The sequence below is a fragment of the Mauremys reevesii genome, linkage group 1 (genome assembly GCF_016161935.1).
Source record: "Mauremys reevesii isolate NIE-2019 linkage group 1, ASM1616193v1, whole genome shotgun sequence".
NCBI classification, from domain to species: domain Eukaryota; kingdom Metazoa; phylum Chordata; order Testudines; family Geoemydidae; genus Mauremys; species Mauremys reevesii.
Window position 1 is genome coordinate 197,478,548 of NC_052623.1, and position 22,222 is coordinate 197,500,769.

The 22,222-nt window shown below is 40.5% G+C and overlaps 1 protein-coding gene across 9 annotated transcripts in view; it reads left to right on the plus strand.

Moving 5' to 3' along the window:
- CD47 (CD47 molecule) overlaps nt 1-18,707 on the plus strand; it is an 87,307-nt gene extending 68,600 nt beyond the window's left edge. For 2 of the 9 annotated variants that reach the window (XM_039527953.1, XM_039528016.1), the window contains 7 exons: nt 3,701-3,793; nt 4,327-4,419; nt 8,310-8,405; nt 11,016-11,044; nt 12,719-12,743; nt 13,426-13,453; nt 16,414-18,707. In XM_039527953.1, coding sequence (XP_039383887.1) covers nt 3,701-3,793; nt 4,327-4,419; nt 8,310-8,405; nt 11,016-11,044; nt 12,719-12,743; nt 13,426-13,451 — 362 coding nt within the window. In that variant the 3' untranslated portion in view covers nt 13,452-13,453; nt 16,414-18,707. The remainder of the gene's footprint in view (nt 1-3,700; nt 3,794-4,326; nt 4,420-8,309; nt 8,406-11,015; nt 11,045-12,718; nt 12,744-13,425; nt 13,454-16,413) is intronic. The other 7 variants (XM_039527962.1, XM_039528023.1, XM_039527973.1 and 4 more) reach the window with 6 other exon arrangements.
- Nucleotides 18,708-22,222: the final 3,515 nt, after the last annotated feature.

Sequence of the window (22,222 nt, forward strand, 5' to 3'; positions counted from 1 at the left end):
CCTTCCTGATGGCATGGAGAGATCTCCTGTTTTACGCCTTTCCTCCATTCCCGTTAGTCCACAAGGTCCTTCTCAAGTTACGCAGAGACAAGGCCTGCTTAATCTTGATTGCCCCGGCATGGCCCAGGCAACATTGGTACACCACTCTCTTGGATCTGTTGGTGACCACACCAATTCCACTCCAGTTGTGGCCAGACCTGATCACTCAGGAGCACAGCCGACACTGTCATCCGGACCTGCAATCCCTCCATCTCACAGCATGGATGTTTCATGGCTAACTCAATCTGAGCTGCGTTGCTCCCGCTCGGTGCAGCACATACTCTTGGGTAGCAGAAAGCCCTTCTACTAGGTCCACATATCTGGCCATGTGGAAGCATTTCTCCTGATGCTAGTGTGCCGTGAGCAATATTGCCCCTCTGGAGGTGCCAGTACCTACCATCTTAGACTACCTCTTATCTTTTAAACAGCAAGGCCTGGCGATTTCATCCATCAGAGTACACCTAGCAGCGATTTCAGCCTTCCACCTGGGCGAAAATGGGCACTCGGTTTTCTCCAATCCCAATTGGTCAGCAGGTTCCTCAAAGGATTGGGACATTTGTACCCGCAAATTCGGCATCCGACCCCTACCTGGAACCTCAGCCTGGTCCTATCCAGACATGGGTGCCCCATTCAAGCCGATGGCCACTTGCTCACTCCTGTACCTCTCCTGGAAAACAGCTTTCCTCGTCACTATCACTTCAGCGAGACGTGTGTTGGAGCTTCGAGCCCTCACGTCGGACCCACTGCATACTGTGTTTCATAAGGACAAGGTACAGCTGCGACAACACCCCGCCTTCCTTCCTAAGATGGTGTCTGCCTTCCATGTCAACCGAGACATCTTCCTTCTGGTCTTCTACACGAAGCCACATGCTTCTCGACAAGAACAACAGCTGCATTCCCTAGATGTTCGCAGGGCCTTCACCTTTTACATCGAATGAATGAAACCTTTTAGGACGACCCAGCTGTTCGTAGCTGTGGCAGACCGGATGAAGGGCCTCCTGGTCTCCACACAGCACATCTTGTCCTGGATTACATCATGCATCCGTGCATGCTATGACTTAGCTGGTGTCCCAGCTACGCACGTTACTGCCCACTCTACTTGGGCTAAAGCTTCATCCTCCACCTTCCTGGTTCATGTGCCCATACAGGAGATCTGTAGGGCAGCAGCTTGGTCATCAGTACATACCTTCGCTTCCCACTATGCGATAGTGCAGCAGTCTAGAGGTGATGCTGCATTTTGGTTCAGCGGTCCTTCACTCCGACCCCACCGCCTAGGTAAGGCTTGGGAGTCACCTAATTGGAATCGATATGAGCAAGCACTCAAAGAAGAAAAGACGGTTACTCACCTTTTAACTGTTGTTCTTCGAGATGTGTTCTCATATCCATTCCAAACCCGCCCTCCTTCCCCTCTGTTGGAGTAGCTGGCAAGAAGGAACTGAGGAGGCTCTGGGTCAGCAGAGGCATATCCGGCGCCATAAGGCCACCACTCCAGGGGGCGCCTCAGCTGACCCACTGAGTGTTGCTAGGGTAAAAATCTTCCGACGATCATGCACGCGGTGCCCACACCTTATTGGAATGGATATGAGCAACACATCTTGAAGAACAACAGTTACAAAGGTGAGTAACCGTCTTTTTGGGTTTATTGATTCTTGGTAATGATGCCATTAGAAATGTATACGCTCTTTCTGTTTTGATTTCTTAATGGGTAATTCCGAGTTCGTAAGAGGTTGCTTGCTTAAATTTCATACCTGGAGTTCAGTTTTTATAAACTGGGGCTCAAAAAGTAGTTTAATCTTTGTCCATATTTGCAGACTTCTGTTTAACATGGAAATCTGCACAAAGCAATATCAAAACATGTTAATATCAGTATCCAACACAATGGATCAGATCCTTAGCTGTTGTAAATTGATGAAGCTGAGCTTCTGGGCCCCGTATGTGGTAATACATATGGATCTGGTTTAGAAGAGATTCTCTCTCCTCCTCTTAGGAGACTAACCCATAAACTGGTCTGGTCCAGTACTTGACTGGGCTGAGCCACAAACTTTACTGGAATAGAACAATGTCTTTAATCTAAGTGAAGTTCAATAGGATCTGTCTGTGGAGTGCTCAGAAACCTTAGTGTACCGTGCTACCAAGAGCATCCACCATCATAGAAGGAAGAATCAGGAGACAAGATAGTATTAAATATACAAGATATACGCAATGGAAACTCTTTTTAAGGAGGGGTGAACAGGACTGAGAAAAGAACTGAACCAAACCTTATCACTGTAAGCAACACAGTATGTTAAACAAAACTCCAATACCTGGGGCTCGGCATATCCCATCCAGGAATGTTATTTTCTCCAGAACCTGGTATTTAAACAAGTTCGGGCACAGACTCCCTTATATACAGGGCTAACATTTACAGTCCCAGCAGATGTCCAAGCCTCCAGGTTGAATCTGGCCAGTTGAAAGAAAAAAGTACAAAATCTTCACCTAGGTTTGATGGGTTATATAGTTACTGGGTATCATAGGTTTGTTCTCCACTTTGAACTTTAGCGTCCAAAAGGTGGAGACCTGCATGTACCCTTCTAAGCTTAAATCCTAGCTTAGATCTGATAGCACTGCTACCAACCAAAAATATAGTGTTTTGGTACACTTTCCATTCCCCTCAAACCTTCCCTGGGGAATCCAAGACTCAGACCCCTTGAGTCTTAACACAAAGGGAAATAAACCATTCCCCCACCTTTCCCCCTCTCAGACTTTCCCTCCCTTGGTCGTTTGGAGAGACTACACTGATTCAAACTCCTTGAATCTAAAACAAAGAGGGATTCACCTTCCCCCTCCTCTTTTTCCCCCCACCTATCCCTGGTGAGTTAGACTAATCCCCTGAGGTCTCAAACAAGGGGGAAAAAATCAATCAGGTTTTTAAAAAGAAAAGCTTTTAATTAAAGAAAGAAAAAAGTAAAATCTATCTTTGTAAAATCAGGATAGAAATGCTTACAGGGTATACAGCTTATAAAAACTAGAGGGACTCCCTCCCCCCTAGCATAAGTACAAGTACAGCAACAGAGATAAAATATCCTTCCAGCAAATACACATCTGCAAATACAGAAAACAAACAAAAGACTAATCCGCCTTTTTAATTAATACTCACTATATTGAATAGAAGAGACTATTTTAGGAAGCTTGGAGAGCCTGGATGTACCTCTGGCCCCTCTTAGATCCAAGAGAGAACACCCCCCAAAACAAAGAACCTAAACAAAGACTTCCTTCCACCAAGATTTGAAAGTATCTTGTCTCTTCATTGGTCCTCTGGTCAGGTGTCAGCCAGGTTCACTGAGCTTGTTAACCCTTTACAGGTAAAAGAGACATTAACCCATAACTATCTGTTTAGGACACTGGGTGTTTATTTAAAATGTATTACTTCATTTGGATTTGCTCCAGGGCAGCCTTATTATTTGCAGAGCTCCAACTATGGAAAGGGAGAACTAGGCCAAAAACTGATTTCCTCCTCCTGTCCCACTGCTTGAAGAGATCAAAGGTCAGGAAGTGAGTTACAGAGCTTGCATGGGATTTCCAGACCCCTAAAAGTGTGAGGATCCCAAGAGGTTACTTGCTTTGCATGTGCTTAATGTCAGCCATGATTTTCTGTTTTACTAATGTATACAACTCTTTACAGATGAGTTTAAGCCACAGAATCAAATTGGACTTGGCTTAATTGTACTCCCTGCTGTGATATTAGTGCCGTCTCAATACTTTCTGCTTCAGACAGGTGAGGATTCATTTATTTACTGTCTCATTAAAAGCTTCTCAATCTACTATTAGAAACAGTTTATTTTTTTACTATAACGTGATGTTTGTCATTCATAAATAGGCACTATGACAGTGTGCTGGGGTCCTGGTCTTCCTAATGTCCTGTGAACAAGGGAATAATCTGAGATCACCTGGCTTAGGTGCTCAAGAAAAGAACTGAATTGGCTGCTTAGAAGATGGAATTTGGGGGTAGAATGTCTTTGGGTAGCTCAGACTCCTCATCAATGGTCATAGGATTGGATTGAATCACAATCTGGGGGGATTTTTTGTTAACTTTTCTACTTACGTTGTTTCCTTTTTATTGTGTACCTCATCCTTTAAGGGAAAGGTCTACCTGTTTGGCTCAGGATTTCTTTAGTCATCAAACGAGAGGGCCAGGACTAGGATTCAGAAGATCCTGGTTCCTAGTCAAGTTTGGATCACAAACCTCACATGTTTTCTTTTGTTGTCCTTTCAAAAGCTACAGTAGAATATTTGGTTTTTCCCCCCCAGTTTCTGAGAATCTGTCATTTGCAATTGGTGTGATAGTTCTGGAATCACTTGGTTATTTGATTGCTGTCATCGGATTTGGCCTGTGCGTTACAGGTAAGCATTATACCTTCTTTTAAAAGAAAATATACTTAATTTTAGCAATTTGGTGTAACAATGAGAATCTCTTGCACAAAATACTTTTTTGTATCTGTTCTTTCTACATTACATTTTACATTTTTACATATATCTAGTGGGAACAGTTTACTTGCACATTAACACTGGAATATTTTGTAAAATTGCTTTTCTGCTTCATGATTTAGCAATAGAATTGCTATAAATGTATTCTAGGACTGCTGTGTTACTGCTGTTGTATCTGGTGAAGGAAAAATAGCCTAAAGGCATTGCGTTACATCAGGGGTTGGCAACCTATGGCATGCGAGCCAATCTTTAATGGCATGCTGCTGCCTGCCGGGGTTCCGGCCGCTGGCCCCGCTCAGCCCGGTGCCAAACTCAGGCTGGCAGGGGGCTGGGCGGGGCCGGTGACCGGGACCCCAGCAGGCAGCAGCGTGCCATTAAAAATCCTGCCCGGCCCAGCCTGCTCTTCTCTGCCCCCGCCCACCGCTCTCTCCTTCAGGGGTAGGGGGCAGAAGCTCGGTCTTGCCGACTGCTGCTGTAGGGCAGCCTCCACTGGCAGCCAAGCTCCCTCTTCCCTCAGCATGCCGGGTTCCTGCCCCTCCTCCTCTCCCTCCCTGCGGCCAAACAGCTGATGGCCCTGGAGAGGGAGGGGGAGAAGCGGGAGCCAGAACCTCAGCCACTGCGTGCTCCGGAGAAGAGGCGGGGCTGGGGCCTTGGGGAAGGAGGGTGGAATTAGGGCATATCCCCTCCAGCCCCCTGCCATGAGCCGCTCAGGGCAGGGGGCTGGGAGCATCCTCACGACTCCAGCCCACACCCCTGGCCATCTGCCCTGACTCCTGAACCCCCACCTCCCCAGCCCTCTGCCCTGAGTCCTGCACCCCCCAATCCCCTGCCCTGACCCCTGCACCCCCTCACACATACCCAGCCCCCTTCACCCACCACAACCCCAGCCCTGACTCCAGCACCCCCCACACATACCCAGCTCCCCCACACTCCATGCCCTGACTCCAGCACCCCCCACACATACCCAGCCCCCGCACATCCTATGCCCTGACTCTTGCACCTCCCACATCCCCACCCCCACCCCTCACACCAAATGGGAGCTGCCCAGGTAAGCACTCCACACCCAAACCTCCTGCCCCAACCCTGAGCTCCCTGCCTCATTCTAGCTCCTGGCAGACCCTACACCCCAACCCTCAGCCAGCTCCTTCACCCCCAGCCCTGTGCTCAGTGCACCCCCACCCTCAGCTCAGTGCAGAGAGAGAGGAAGAGAATGGGCTAAAACCAGGGAGAAGGTAGGTACCCACTGTATGTGGGCAGGGCCGGGGCCCCAGACTAACAGCGGGCTGAGCAGCAGTGGTCTGAGCCGTTCAGCCCGCTGCCAGTCTGGGGTCCCGGCCGCCGGTCTCACTCAGCCCGCTGCCAGTCTGTGGTTCTGGCTGCCAGCCCCTTGCCAGCCGGGGTCCCAGCCGCAGGCCTCGCTCAGCCCACTGCTGGCCTAGGTGAATTGAACCCCAGGCCAGCAGCGGGCTGAGGACACTGGCGGTGTAAGATCAGCATTTTAATTTAATTTTAAATGAAGCTTCTTAAACATTTTGAAAACCTTGTTTACTTTACATACGACAATAGTTTAGTTATATAATATATAGACTTAGAGAGACCGACCTTCTAAAAAACATTAACATGTATTACTGGCACACGAAAACTTAAATTAAAGTGAATAAATGAAGACTTGGCACACCACTCCTCAAAGGTCGCCGACCTCTGTGTTACATATTATAGTTTCATTAGTATGACTATCTAGCATGGCTGCATCCTGCAAGCAGTTGCCTAAAAAAAGAATTGCTTTATTTTACTACCTATTTTGCAACACTGCATACCCTACAGTGTCACCTACAACCACCATTGACCCTCATTACTGTGTTGTTTTGATTGTGTTCCACAATCTTAAAAAGAACACACACATGCACTGAGGCAGAGTCCATATCTGATGTTTATATGAATAAATCAGTAACGTGCATTGTCAAACCTTTGCTTTTGCTGTGCAGGTTTTAACTGTATCGTTGAGGCAAATGAATCACAGGAGCTTCAGCAAGAACGCTAACGCATTAAACAGTAAACTCAGAAGAATGCCTACATTGTTCTGATACAGTACTGATTAACGTTTGGCTTTTATTTTCTAGTGGGCTAGCAAAAAATTGAAGCTTTTTTCTTCAAGAGTAAAACACAGAGCAAAGTAATCTCAGAAGAAAGAGAAGGCAAATTTAGGGCTGGCCAACCTTGGCAGTGTGTTTGGGAATAATGCTTAGACCCTGCAAATCCACAGATATCTGCTTTTTATCAGCAGACCATTTTTGCAGCTCCCGGATCAGATGCAGATGCAAATTTTGTATCTGCACACGGCTCTAGTAATGGTAGAACACTAAACTGTGTTCATATAAAATACTTTCTCTTGTAGATGTCTTGAAGTGTGACTTATCCTAGAAAGCATAAATGTGACTTTGACTTGAGAGAATTATGCCTCTGTTCTACTAAATGCACCGTGGTTAAGAAACAGTTTAAAAAACTTTTCTTGAAAATGGTGTCAAGTATTTGACGCTGTTTTGGCCAGCATGAACAGGTTGTAACTATTTTTAAATGGGGGTTGGTAAGAAAAGCTATGGAGAGTTTTCAATAACTGATCTTCTTTAAAAAGGAAAAAATATACCGTCTCTGCACTGGCCTCAAAAACGGTTTACAAATTATTTTTGAAAACAGGTTCTTAAAGCTATGTTAACTTGGATTTTTTTTAACTGCCTAATTTTTAAAAAATCCTGCTTCTGATAGAACATCCTTTAAATACCATCTTGACTTTAAAAATATCACAAACAAAAAACTCCTTTGAGAAAAATAAGGCTCTTCTGTTGCTGTTTTTCAATGGGTCTTTTAGCAAAAGAAAAACTGACTATAGAGGTGAAAGAGTCCCTCTGACTATACACTACGATCCTGATCTTGCCAACACATACACAAATACTTATGAAGTTAAGCTTGTAAGTAAGTGTTTGCAGGATCAGGGCCTAAATGCTGTCAAATGCAACAGTTAAATAAACTGATAACTTTTTTGCTAATCTTTTTCATTTATCGTAACCTGAGGTGGTGGTTTTATTATAGTAGGTGCAACATTTTCAAACAGAAGTGATATTTTCCCAAATTGATGGTGTCCCTTTCACAGTACCCATTTACAGCATGAGACAGACTTTTATTTAAAAATTCAACATTTAAATATTTCAGTAGAAATTAGAGACCTTGAGTCTAAGCATATGCCTAGCTTTGAGCAGATGAGTAGCCCTTCTGAAGTTAAACTTAAGTTATTTTCTTAATTGGGGCCAGGATGAGTGGGCATTTTGGTGGGGGACTAGGTTAGATTTTAACTGCCAAGTTCTCCTCTCAGCTCTATTGATGTAAATTTGGAGAATCTGGGGGATATTTTTGAGCCACTCCAGATTTAGACTTGTGTAATGGAGAGCAGAATTTGACCCAAAACGTTTGCTATGTACTTAATTAAATTATTTTTCATTTTGTATTAAATTTGCACAATATTGCAAATAGGGAGTAGAAGTTCTAATCTAAAGGAGAAAAACACTGAATAATTAAAAATATCCTTAGAATGCAAAAGATTACTATAATTTTTTATGTTAAATGACATTTCAAAAATTACAAGGATTTTTTTTTCTGCATATCGTTAAAATAGGTAAATTAGGCTATTGTGCCTTCCTAGCTGAAAATGATCACTCATGCTATAAACAGAAAAATTTCAGTGAGAAATTACATCTTATATCTTCCTTTACCTGCTTAAAATAAAATAATATAAATGTTTAATTTGTTTTCAACAGCAGGCCATCCAAAAAATAGTGCTGTCGTGATTGCTGGCTTAGCCATTATGGCTCTTACAGCACTTGTTGGCCTAATTCATGCAATTCTTACGGGTAAGTAGCACCTAATATTTTTTATTACATTTTTTTCTGGTGTTTTAATCTGAATGTTCAGAAGAACTGTTCCCTGAATTCATTTCTTTGGAGGTGAAATTAATTGTATTTAAAAATAACATGTTACAAGTTACATTGTTTTAAAAAAATACAGGTGTCTCAACTCCAAACACCAGTTTCCTTTTCTCCACTAATCTATGACATATTCCCCTCCCGCATGTGAAGCCTCCTCTCCAAAAACCCTTTTCCTTGAGAAGTGGGGAGAACATCTGGTAGATATTTTGTGAAGGGAACTCCTGGAGTGAACAATGTGGCCCACTTATGCTTTTTCAAAGCCAAACTTCTGGGAAAATTCTCTGGCCAGCAAGATAATTCTAGAATTGGTTTTACTAACATAGCCTGATTTGTATTTCAGTCTCATTGCATGAATTGGTCTCCTCATCCAGTACTGACATCAGAATAAAGTAACCAGAAAAGTATTTAATCTAATGATGTGCTTTTGGAATATACAATAAATACCTGTAAAAAACAAACTTCTTTAGGAAGTGGACCCAAGGGGGTGACCAAAAAGTGTGTAGGTAAAATGACCCAGGCAGAGGGAAACTTAAATGCAGAAGGAGAATTGAGGTAAGTGGGAGGGATTAGTTTGGGAGAAAAACTTCTTTTATTCGTGTGTATTAGATGTAGTAATGGGACAAATTCTGCTTCTGGATATGTGCAGACTGGAAGTTGTGGGGCTGATCTGTAATATGTTCTTTATTTTGTATGTGACTTGGTAATTGGGATAGATACAGTATGGCAGGGGTAGGCAACCTATGGCACACGTGCCAAAGGCGGCACACGGGCTGATTTTCAGTGGCACTCACACTGCCCGGGTCCTGGCCACCGGTCCGGGGGGGGCTCTGCATTTTAATTTAAATTTAAATGAAGCTTCTTAAACATTTTAAAACCCTTATTTACTTTACATACAACACTAGTTTAGTTATATATTATAGACTTAGAGAAAGATACTTTCTAAAAATGTTAAAATGTATTATAGACACGCGAAACCTTAAATTAGAGCAGTGGTTCTCAAACTTTTGTACTAGTGACCCCTTTCACATAGCAAGCCTCTGAGCGCAACCCCACCTTTTAAATGAAAAACACTTTTTAAATATATTTAACACCATTATAAATGCTGGAGGCAGAGCGGGGTTTGGGGTGGAGGCTGATAGCTGATAGCTCACGACCCCCCCAGGGGTCCCAACCCTCAGTTTGAGAACCCCTGAATAAATGAAGACTCAGCACACCGCTTCTGAAAGGTTGCCGACCCCTGCTGTATGGGTATATGTGATTATTGAAATGTTTATTGTATTCAGATGGTAATTTAGTTGAACAGCAAGGCTGCTAGGAAACTAGCAGGAAGGCAATACAGTTACTCTAGATAAACCACTTCCCCATAAGCAAGGGTGGAGGTCATTAAGTGACATTGCTTGAGCAGTGAACTAGGAAGCTACTACTTCCAGGCTCCAGACAAAGTTACAAGACTTGTTTTGCTCAGGCTAGAAGCCAGAACAGTTGAAAAGGACACTAAACTGTTAAAAGTTATTCTTTAGGGAGCAGGCAGTTGCCAGGCAGCTGTTCGTTGAGAGAAGACTGACAGAGACAGACGTTATGCATGATGATCTGAAGAAGCAAACATGCCTGGCCTATTAACATAGGGTGGTGAGGAGTAGGGTAAAACAGAAGTACACGTAGCCCCTTTGTTGTGTTAAAATTATTTGATTCTTATATTATACTGTGCTCCTGCTAAGATTAAACAATGGTTTGTTCTGGTCACCTGTATTAACCATTGGTCACAAGCTCTCAAAATGAAGACTTGCAAATGCTGAACCCCCTTGGGCCTGCTGAGTTATTATGGTTCATACCCAGAGTACTCTACTCTGGACCTAGCCTAACAGTAGGAGAATCAGAGAATTCCATCCCAGGAGGTGTAAAGGCATGGAGCTTGGCACCGGAGGGGATGAACTGAGAGAGACCAGAAGAGGCAACAGAGTAACCCTAACACAACTTCCATTGGCAGAGTTTGGCTTTGGTGCAACAGGCTAACCTAAACTATTTAACTTAACTTTTGTGGTTTTTATGTCACCAGATTGTGCTGCTACAGTCTTATTAGATATGGTTTTGGGAGGCAGGGAGTAGATTTTATTACATTGAAATCCCATTGCATGATCATCATTCATGTGATAGATTTTTATGCGGTGAGCTGGCCAAGCAAATAGTAAATGTATCATTGTTGAAACAATAGTCCGTCCCCCCCAACACGAGAGTGCTATAGTAACAATAATACTGCTCTTGTGTAATGCTTTTAATTCATGATCTCAAAGTGCTTTAGCTGAGTTAATACATGGAACACATGTGCTAGGAACATTTATCCCCTCTTCAGAAGAGTGATGCAGTCTTCTAGAATGTATAAATCGCACAAAGTAGTTTGGGATAAATAACTAAGGATGTGATTCCTTCTAACTATTGTTGCTTTCCTCCAACTTTTGTCTTTTTCTTCAGTTACATGTTGGATTCTTTTTATATAGCTAATAACATGCTCATTTTTATGTTCTGTAATATTTTTAGGTTCCAGCAAGAAAAATCAACCTTCAACGGTAAGCTTAATAATAATAAATTTGGGGTAATTAGATGAGGTATGGTAATGAGATACTGAGCCTTTCACCACTAGTTTGAATTCAGACCAGGCTGGTAGCAAGCAAAAGTCACTGCTATAGGGTAGCTGTTCAGTAGTTTGTGTTAATTGAATTGGTGGTCTTAGTCCAGTTCCTGATGATCTACTTCCAGATATCTGTAATTGGTCCCCTTGCTGGCTAACTTATCTGACAGGCCAAGGATTTGAATGGAAACAAACATACCCTATCCAACTCGAGTTGGAACGACCATTGGGTGGTCAGGCTGTCTAAAGAAGCTTCCTGTTCCACTGACCATACTGCATATTTTGTATGGCTGTATGGATACCTTCAGTTGACAGTGCACCCTTTGTTGGCACTAATAGATGTATAAACATTTAATAAACAAGATTTCAGTCTGTCTTTAATAAATTCCCCCCCCACACACACACTTTTTTTTCGTTGTCGCAGTCTCTTTCACACGGAAGGTCTAACACTTTTGGGTTCCCAGCTACACAAATGCTATACCCTTTATAATTTTCTTTACAATGCTCCTAATATTGAAGAGGCTATCTGAAAGCAGAGTGGCTGTTATCTTTAGGTCATGCAGAATAAGTGTATATTTTTGAATCTTTCTAAGGAAGGTAATCCTGGTTTTGTAGCCTTGCCTCTTTTTTTTTTTTTAATATACTAGGTTCAATTGCCTCCAAAATTGTGGTTACCCTGTTTTCCAAAGGGTAATCAAATGCAAACTGGCCCTTTTTACAGCTGCAATCAGAATCCCTATAATGGTGGATGTTTAATTACTGGATGGACTTGTGGCTAGGGGCCCCAGCATTTGGCACTGGATGATTCCAAAGAGAAACAGACAGATTGTTTTGTGGGTACAGTAAAGTACACAGGAGTCTAGAGGCCCAATGAAATTCTGGTCTGAAAATCAGGTTTAGGGTTGCTTGCCTCCATGGAGAAATTCAGCACCTATTGCTGTGGGTTAAAGGGGTTTATAAAAAGATGTGCAGTTGCCTTTAAAATTAAAAGGTTTTTTTATTCTTTATAACCAAAGGGCTATGGTAACCTTGCACTCAGACACCTGTGATTTATTTTTAGTAGGGGCACATTTCTAAAATAACTCTTGACACTTTCTTGAGGCCCAGGGGAAAAGGGCGTGTATTTGAGACTGTCAACCTTAATCAATTTCCTTTTAAAATCTATCAAGTTTCCAGTTTGTCCATATTACTTTGCTTCTGGTTAGTTCCCTACTAGATAAAATGCATAAGTATTTGGGATGTCTCCTGTAGAGCTATTAACTCGTACTTTTTAATCTTGGTGCTGTTTGCTTCGTGCACCAGTGATCAGACTGCGGAGAAAAGTCATTGCTGCTTCACTTACAAGTAGTGTGTCTCGTGTATCTCTTGCCACCTCTACACATTTCACTAGGAAAATGAGGTTCCTGATGTGGTTGGAGATTACGTAAAGAGAGTGCAATTATTGGTGGATTTGTTTTTCATAATCATAGTTACTAATCTTCAGCTTCTTTCATTTTTGTAGAATCACTACTTACTGTATATGTCAATTAGAGTAATTTAACTGTGGCAAGCCAAAAATAGACATGAAGGCTTTTTTTATATATATATATAAATATTTTTAAATATTTTACAGAAATCTGTAGAAGAATCACTTAATGGTAGGTGGTAATCAAAATCTTATGTTTTTACTTAAGGGATTATACAAAGCCTTTTAGAGATGGGTCACAGTTTTGCCTAGCACTGAGTGCTGTTGCTTTGAGTAAAGTGTCTCAAATTATCCAGCTCTCTGAGCCACTAAGAGTTTGATGTATCACTGTTGTGTGATGCCTGCAACTCTGGGCATAAGGGAGTGTTGTGTATTGTCTACACCTGCTAGCCATTGATTGCTGACTGCTTTAGAACAAAAGTAGCATCACAACTGGAACAGTATCCCTGTCTGCTTTGCAAAAAAGGCCACCTCTTACTGAGGAAAAGGGATGTTCCCCCAGGAAAGCTGTTTTTGAGCCAGTATTCTTTGAGGTGCATTTAAGTGAGAGAGAGGCTTTCACAGTGGGGTAAGGCAAAATCTCAGTCCTCTTCTCTGTAGTCTCTTGGGTTTGGGAAGACACATGGTGGTGGTGTAAAATGATACTGTTAATGCCTGGTGTGGGGGATTTTTTACAGTGGAAGAAGGTTGGCCCTGAAACCTGTCTTCCTTAGGCTTTTCGGAAATTCATTAATTGGCATACTGGGAAGTAGTGATGTCTCAACACCTATTTTAAAACTAATCAGAATACTAATCATGTGACATTTCTAATTATTTGCTTGGCTAATTACTAATCCTCTGCTTGACTTTTTAAGATGCAAAAGGAGTGATGTTAGAATGATGGTGAGTCAAATGTTACCTGCCGCTATAGATTTTGATCAGTTAATTAATGTTTATTCTGAGATTTTAAAATTAAAAATCACCTGTACCGAGGATGCTGCTAATATATGATACAGCATAGGATATAGATCGCATGAAAGGTGCAATCTTTAAGTTCTATTGCATTGAACTGGAATGTTGTAGGTGACCTGAAGACAGATGCATTTGTATCCTTTTTTTTTTTTACTTCTTTATGATATATGGTATAAAGAAGGATTGTGAAAGGTGTGTTGGATTGTTTAAATATTGGATTATTTCTGCTATTTTTTATCTTGGAAATAGCAGAAATGTCAAGTATTATCATCTTTGTTTAGCTGAAGTCTCCTTTGTAACAATCAGAGTTGCAAACTGCAGCCTCTCTTAGCGCCTACCAAAAGGGCTAGAGGTATCGAATCATGAACAAAAAAGAGCTCCCTTACCCTCCCACCAGTTGTTAGGGGTGTGAATTAAATAGGTGTTAACAAAAAACACTTTCCCTTTCAGTTGATCAAATATCACTTTGTGATGTCATAAGCTTCCTAATACTCCTATCATCTATAGAGTCTACCAGTAAAAAGAGGGTAAACAAGAACTGAATTTATACTGTAAAAAACAAGCAAACTTTTTACTTTTTTCCCCCTGGTTGTGAGGGAAAGGGTGTGTGTAAGTCTCCTTTATGGCCTGTAATGGGCCAAAAACAGGAGAGAGACTCAATCTTTTGCTGATTATATTTAAAGGGACATTGCCAAGTAGTGTGGGCCCAACTTTTAGACTTTGTTTTTAAAAAGAAAAATCTTCAGAGTATTTTTTCAAGAGTATACAAAGTGAAATGAAAAACTACTTTCTCCTGTTTTGTTGGAAACCCAAACAATCACTTTTTAACAGGAAATTTAGATCCAGAAAGGTGATTATGGACTCTCCAAACAGAATGATGTTCAAGAAGTTAAATAAAAAATTATTAAATTATTAAATTTTTAAATCTCTAGCAATTGTAATAATCAAATATGGGATTAGTAGTGCAAAGAATATCATGTATTAATTTGACAGTGTCATTTAAGGTTGTGCTAAATTTTCACTTGTAATTTGTTCTCGGGCTTGAACATGCAGATTATTCCTCCACTTAAAAAAATAAATAAAATAATTTCCATCTGACCCTTCGTACAAAAACGTAATAGTATTTGGGGGGAATGCTGTTGGTTAAGTAGCATTTCTATTTGTCAAATTTAAAAAAAATTGCCTTTTGACCAATTATAATTTAAAAAAAAAAATTTCACATTAAGATTTAATGGTGCATTTAATTTTCTGTTTACTTATGTATTTATTTGAAAAACTAGCTTTGAAATGGTTACAGTATTTAACTTAAATACTAAGCTAGTCTGGTGACCATATATTTTATCTGTTTTGACTGGTATTGCTACAGTTCTCCCAATACATTAGTTGCACATTGATATCTTACTGACTATACACTGGTGAATCTAGCACTTTACCCAGTGTGGTTATGGTAACAATTTTAGAATGTTTGCAGAAGCTGTGTTACCATGTGAACTTGCTTGTAGAGTGACAGAATTGCTTTAATACAGGTAATAGCTTTTTTTGTTTTAGTTTTATGAGGTTCACGTTTTAGCAAAGAAGTTTTGAGCTAAGGCAACCACCAAACATTTTAAGAAAGAAATGCACACCCCTGCTAGAGGAGGATCTCCACAATTAAGTAGTGTCCTGAGTATGTATACTCAGACATTCCATAGTGTGTCTGCACTGTTTGACTCCATCAAGTAGAGAATTCCCTTGGCTTTGTGGGTTTGTCACCTGTTTCAGTTATTGTTTTAATGGTCTGTGTTCTTATCTTACATGTAGACTACCTATTTTTTCTCCTTGTATTCCTCCTTCACGCTAGTATGTTATATTTCCTGCTCTCACATACCACCCACATAAGTACTAGGAGACACTAACTCTGCTTTCGCTACCCCTGGAGACTGAGAAACTGCCAGACCCTGACCCTAGAGAGAACTCTACATTATTAGATGAGAGTGGTTTCAACCAATTTTATCTTTGTGCAGAGCACAAATGGAACTAGAGGCAGCCAGTAAGATTATTGTCTGATGCTAATTTATTGATATTTATAAGCTGGAATATTAAATTAAGTACAATGTACTGCTGAATTTCTGTAACTCGTGGCTAAGCTGTTGTGATTCATCCGAGTACACATAAGGGCTGCTTTCTAAACCAATAGGAATGCATCTGCTCATATGAGACAATGAATAACTTTACCAGCATCCCTTAAAGTGATAAAATATGTTAGTCATTTGGTATAACTGAAGTAAAGACTGGGGGGAAGCGGGGGAAGGCTCTTTCATAGGAAATATCTATACTCCTGCTTTGGAAATCAACACTTTCTTTTCCCTCAGCAATGATCTAACACAAGTAGACCATTATACTGTATGAAGTTCTTTCATCTAAATTTTTTTAAATGTCAATAAAGTCAGACAGCAAAATGGGGTGAGTGCAACAACCTTTCACCCTGAAGGCGAATTCTGCTTTGACAGACGATTTTAAATGAATTGTTCAATGTTTTCTGGGCCCTGTTTGTGCAAATCAAAATTCTTCACTCCATATCTGTATAAGATACTGGGTGAAGACTTTTAAAAACACACAGGTTAGTTAGGCACCTGCTATTTGGACCTTTTAAAAAATCACCTCCTAGAGTAACAGGGGTTTTACGGTCAAAACTGAGATACGATGCCAAGCTGTGTTGAGAAATTATACAGCAGTTGTTTTTACTATACCTGGCTCAAGCCAATACTAGCCACCCTTGCTTTTATGAGTGAATTTGTCTACATTTTAGAAAACTGTAAAGTTTGAATTTAGTTAGGCAGCACAAAGTATAAGTGGTTGTGGGTGATGTTAATCAAAACATTGAATAATAGTTTTGTTTTGTAATTTTCCAGCGTAACTAACTGGCGAGAGTGACAGAATCTGCTACAGAGGTGGTGATATGTGAAAAGAAATACATTTGTTTATACACCGTGGCCTTTGATGATGCACTAGTCAAAGAGAAGAAAATCAGGAACTTGGCTGTTTTGCACGTTTGGAAAAAAAAATGCTAAAATGATTTACATGTAATTTTATAGTCACAGCAGCAGTAGTTCCATTCGAGAGAGAGTTGTTTTTTTCCCCTGGAGTCTGTGTGTGTGGGGGAGGGGGAAGAGTGAGAGCAGAAAATGCACTATTTTTTGACCACGCAGTTTCTTTGTAATGTCACTATTAGTGGTACCCTTTTCAAAAAAACATCAGTCATCGCTTTAAAACTGGGCCAGGTTAGTGACCAAATGATACTAGCACTATACTACTGGAACAGACCTTTGTGATAATTTAAACAAATTGGTATTGCATGCCTCTCTCCCCTCAAATATTAAACAAATCCACTGTCGCTACTATGAAGTTAAATATGATAAAGGTTGTAATTACATTTAGATTAGTGGGGTTTTGTGTGTGCATGGGCTAGATATGTTCATGCCTATATGAATAGAAAGTGGATGTTGTACAAATGTTACTCTTTCCACTTTCAATGTATGTATTATAGAAAACAATGGCACTTACCACACTGACAAAAAATGCATAAACATAACCTTGCCTTTTAATGATTACCCAAGTTCCCCCCACTCCCACATAGTATAATAGTCTCCTTGTGTATATATAGTAGTTGTGTGCTGTGCTTCGATTACTGATATTTTAGTCTGTTTTTTGTGCCTCTTGTTGTAGTCTTGATTAAATATTACTCACCCCGAGTCAAATTCAGCACTGCGGTTGTTGGGCATAATATCCATTGATTTCATTGTTGAAGGTACCCTTAATGTTCATATGGTATAGTCTGTAGTACTGAAACCAGTCTCAGGCTTTCTCCTTTGCAGACTTACATTTAAGAACCTCTTGATGCTTTCAGAAAACGGAGAATAATCAAAGTTAGCAGCAAATCTGCATTTTAAATCTGCCTCCTTATTACCAAGAATATATGCATAAAAAATGAGCTGTGTTAGTTCATGGGATCCTGTTACTTATGCTTTAATTGAAATGGTCATCTTGACTTTGTGATGTTGTCATTATATCATAAACAGAAGACTCTTTCAAACAGGGAATAAGTAAATTCAGCTTCTGAATGTATAAGTTTTACATATAAAAATTTATTAAAACCTATTTAGAATCATTTCTTCATGTCTTGTGTAGTCTGTGAGGCCTTGCTAACAGCTATACTTTGAGGGTTCACCCACTGTAACTAGTAAGAAAGCAGTGTTCTCCTTTAACACATTTTTGTGACTATAGAGAGCCAGGGCCATGCTGCAGTTTGATATAGAGACCATGGAATTAACTTGGGGGGTAGGAGGGAAGGTGGACTGATCCTACACTCTCATGCATAGGCCCCATGTGAGGACTGTAGGATTGAGCACCTCAGCTAACCCACAGCACCCTTACAGAAGTCAATGGGATATTCACATGTGTAAATGTTAGGGAGTATAAGTTTGTATCTGCTTTGTAAAGATCTAATACATATTGCTTTAATTTTTTAAAGGTGTATGGTTTGGGAATGTGGTATAGCATCAGGGTATTCATAGAGAGTTGAAATTCATATATATTAGACTATTTTGATTAATGGGGGAGGCTTAACCAAAGGACTAAGTAAGATGTGGGAGATAGTATGGATCATTAATAAGAGGCAATCCAGGGACTTCCCTAACATTTATGCAGGGGCTCCTCATCTACACCCCTTTAGTTAATGATATCATCTAGTAGTTTATAGCAGCTCCACGAAGTCGCAGGCTTTGAAATTCTGTTTTGCCTTACTCTTAATATAGCTTTATAATCCACTGTCAGCAAACAGGAATTTAGCAGCCATTGTTGTGGTGAAGTCAAATTCCTTTAATAAAATATTACCAAAAAAATTCAGCACCCAGTACTTGTCTATTAATCATACTGCTGTATGCAAAGGCTCTGCTTTGGATTACTTTTGGGCACCAGTTAAAAGTGAGTTAGTGTTAAGTGATTTTAAGAAATTAACTACCTTCCCTCCAGTAAAAACCAAAGTTGTTTAAATGACTGATACCAATGTGTGTGTGTATATATATAAACCATATTCTCATGATTTGGCATTTTGGATATCTGCAATCTTTACCCAAGTGTTTATTTATGAACATAACTTTGTAAATATTGCACTACTATACTTAAAATAAAACCCTGTTAAACTGTTTGAAAGTCTTTATTCCTGCCACAATTAACTACTGGTGTAACTGCTCTTTAAAGGCATAATTTCAGGGATTGTTAGCCACTCTGATGGAAAAGCCGGCAATGTGAAAAACACTGTTGAATCAAGTTAAGTAATTCCAATATACCCTAACGAAACCTATTTTGTATTGAAATCATCATAACTGGAAAGTTAGTAGCACTTTTATTTTAACAAATATTAATGTCTGAGCATTTAATACCAAAGTCTCGTGTCCTTTAAACAGAGCAAAATATTTAGCAAGAAAGTCTTAAGCCATTTCCAAGTAAGCAATTTAATTATCTTATAGCTACACAGACTTTCGCTGCAGAATTCTAGTGTAAACTGGCCTGACCTCTGCACTGCTGGGAACTCAGTGCCAAAGCTTTGAGGACCTGAAAGTACCTGGTGCTGAATGCTCACAGCTATCATTAAAGTCATACTATGCTGCATACAATATTGAAATTGAGAGGTGAGCACAATCATTCGGACATTATTGGGCTTCTCCCCCATCATCCTGATTAGAGCCAAAGGTACACATTTCTCAAAACAAGGGGGCCCACACTGAGGTTATTCAATTAGGGCAAACTGCAAAGAATGGGGCAGACAGTTCGCAAAGCTGCTTCCACAACAATACCTTACTGGTTACACAGAAGCCAAAACCCAGTTTCCTTAAAAGCAACCCAGCCTTTGACAGTCAAGTAAATAAGACTTCACAATCTTCATAAACTAGATTGAAGCTCTTCTCTCACCAGAGAAACAGCCCAGTGGTATGGAAAGTAGCAGTCATTTAACAGCATCCAGCAACTTAACAGGCCAGTTCATCATGGAAGACTATGGCTAATATACAGGGAAAATTTTAGGTCGTAAATTGTAACTGAAATTTATCCAGGACAGAAAGCTCTTAGCTGAATCTTCTGAGGCTTTAACATGATGGCAGTCAGCTCTGAGGACTTTAGTACTAGTTTCATTCCATTTTTAAACCTTTGCTGTCATTACTCAAACATCTTTTCTCAAGCTTTCCTGACTGTTTCAAATTTCTCTCGTGAGCCCTCCTCCCCTCAGTGTTCCTTACTTGCTTCAATCCAAACTGCCTATTTTTCTTTGCAACTTTCCTCTGAAGCATCCTAAACCAAGGATGTTATACCAATATAATAAAAACCAGCAGGATCTTATTAAGAGGGATAAGGCAAAGATGCCACATTTATTGTAAACATAATAGTAAAGCAAAAGATAAAAGCAAAAAAACATTACCTATTTCTATTACTACTTATTTCTTATACACACACACATATATATCCATTCACACAATCATTCATTCAGGTTCTGTATAGGTGTTATAGTTACCAGCCTTGACGTTGCTCATGCCAAGTTACTAGCCAGGTATCTTGGTCATGAGGATGGAGCTGAGTCTGTGTCAGATGCACCTGATGCTCCTGGAGGCTGGCAGCAGAACCATAGACTCAAAGTCCTCAGTCTTTAGAGCTCAGTCTTATAGGAATTAGTTCCTATGTTAGTCTATGGGAACCATTTCATCCTGCTGTTGCTGGCTTAATCAGCAGATGGCACATTCCTTCCAGGTGTTTGGGGTGGATCCCAGTTTACCCTCCGGGGGTTGTCTGATGGTCCACTTGACACATTCTTCTGCCGATGGATCCTTTCTAGGCTGGCACCTCCCTAACTATTCATGTATATTAAACATTCATCAACGTACATTCCATATCTTAACCATATTTTAATTTACTGTCTCCACCACTTTTGGGGTGTGTGTTAATTCCTATGAGATTCCTGGCCCTGTAATCACAGAGGGTGGGGGGTCTGTTTGTTTACATTGTATCAATTACAGCTTAAGGCTAGCATAGTGTTTACTTCAAGAACAAAGTCAATTAACTTGTTTGTAAGTTTTACATAGTAATAGAGTATCTTTCACAGGATAGATACAATCAGTGTTTTCTGCAGACAGGAGCCCACAAGCCCCAACAGAAGAACTAAAAGACCTCTGCACTTGGTGAAACTGGAGGGGTCACTGTCACTTGGGGGAATCACTGTTAGTACCCTCTTTAATATCCCTACAAGGATACCAGCCTAGATAAACAATTGTTCTATGCTGGCATGGCAGTTTTGATATCTGAGAGGAAGTAAAGTCTTCTACTGTCATTAAAGGATTGAATGAAGTGGGATTTGGAAGAGCTGGATTCAGTGACCCCGTCTGCCATGTGATTCATGTGCTGTCTGGGGTAATCTTTCTGATGAGATTCTTCATCTGCAGGGTGGGTAACAACCCTTTCCTACCTCACAGGAGATCTGGGAGGATAAAGTTGGAATTTGTGAAGTGTTACATTCCATGGGCATGACGGCCATATGTACAGCAGGACTTGGTCTTGGCTCATGCACTGTTCCACCTGCTCGCTGAATTGTATAACCCAAGGTCAGCAGAAGCAAAGGTTCAACCATCCTTGTTAGTGCTGGACTAGGCAAATTTAGTACTTTTAGAAATGGCTGTATCTATTCCCATTTGACTGGTTCCAGGGGATCAGTGTAATGATCTAATCTGGAAAAGGTCTCGTTTCCCCTTTAGGTATCTTATAGAATGAGGTAGTAAAATATTTCCATTTAAAAGGTCCATCTGGTGTATACTATTTACCCCCACTAAATCCCACTGTGGGTTTTGAGTTCATGTCTTTGCCTGTTTTCTTAGCTGCATCTTTTTTTACTTACAATGGTTGGCCAGAAACATGAAAGAACAGAGGCAGTTTTTTCCAGACTGTTATAGATGGTCAGTTTAACTGATCTCAGTTTAGCATGAACAAAATCTCAAGGCTAAATTCACTCTTCAGTTACATGCACTTGAAGGCATTGGGTGTTACATATACAGAACCAATGGCACAATTTGGCCTTTACTGAAGGCCGCTTTTACTGTCTAGGGAAGCCCAATTTTTCTTTCTGTTGTTTGTTGGTTAAATTTACTCAAGACCAAAGCAGCAGCAGAAATACACTCTGGTAATTCATCATGTCCCCATACAAAAATCAGCTGTTCAAGGAGACCCATTAAGGTGTTTCCTTTATCTTGTCAGGGTGCCAGTACAAGGTTGAGCACAACAGGGTGGGCAGGAGTTGAATCAAAACTAAAGATGTTGTTCCTCCATGATTTCTTGAGCTGCACAGAAAGGAGAGAATTCAGCCATTTAAAAGATGATCCAAAATAAATGGTGAACTCCTTTCAGAACCTGCAAATGTTTACTGCCAGGTTTATGCATCTACCTCTGTTGGTTAATGAGAATATAAAAATGGGTAATGGAAGATTCTGTCTGGCATGACTGGCAAATGAGGGTATAATCACATTTGGCTCAAGTCTGCCCTTGGCTATGCACACACAGCTCCAGCTGTAGTCAATGGAAGCTGAACCCTTCTTGTTTGCGGATGGAGTTTGATGGATTTGTTTGCCAAAGGGTCAATTAAATCCTTCCAAAACATGGAGAATTTAAGTATTAAAGTAGAACTAG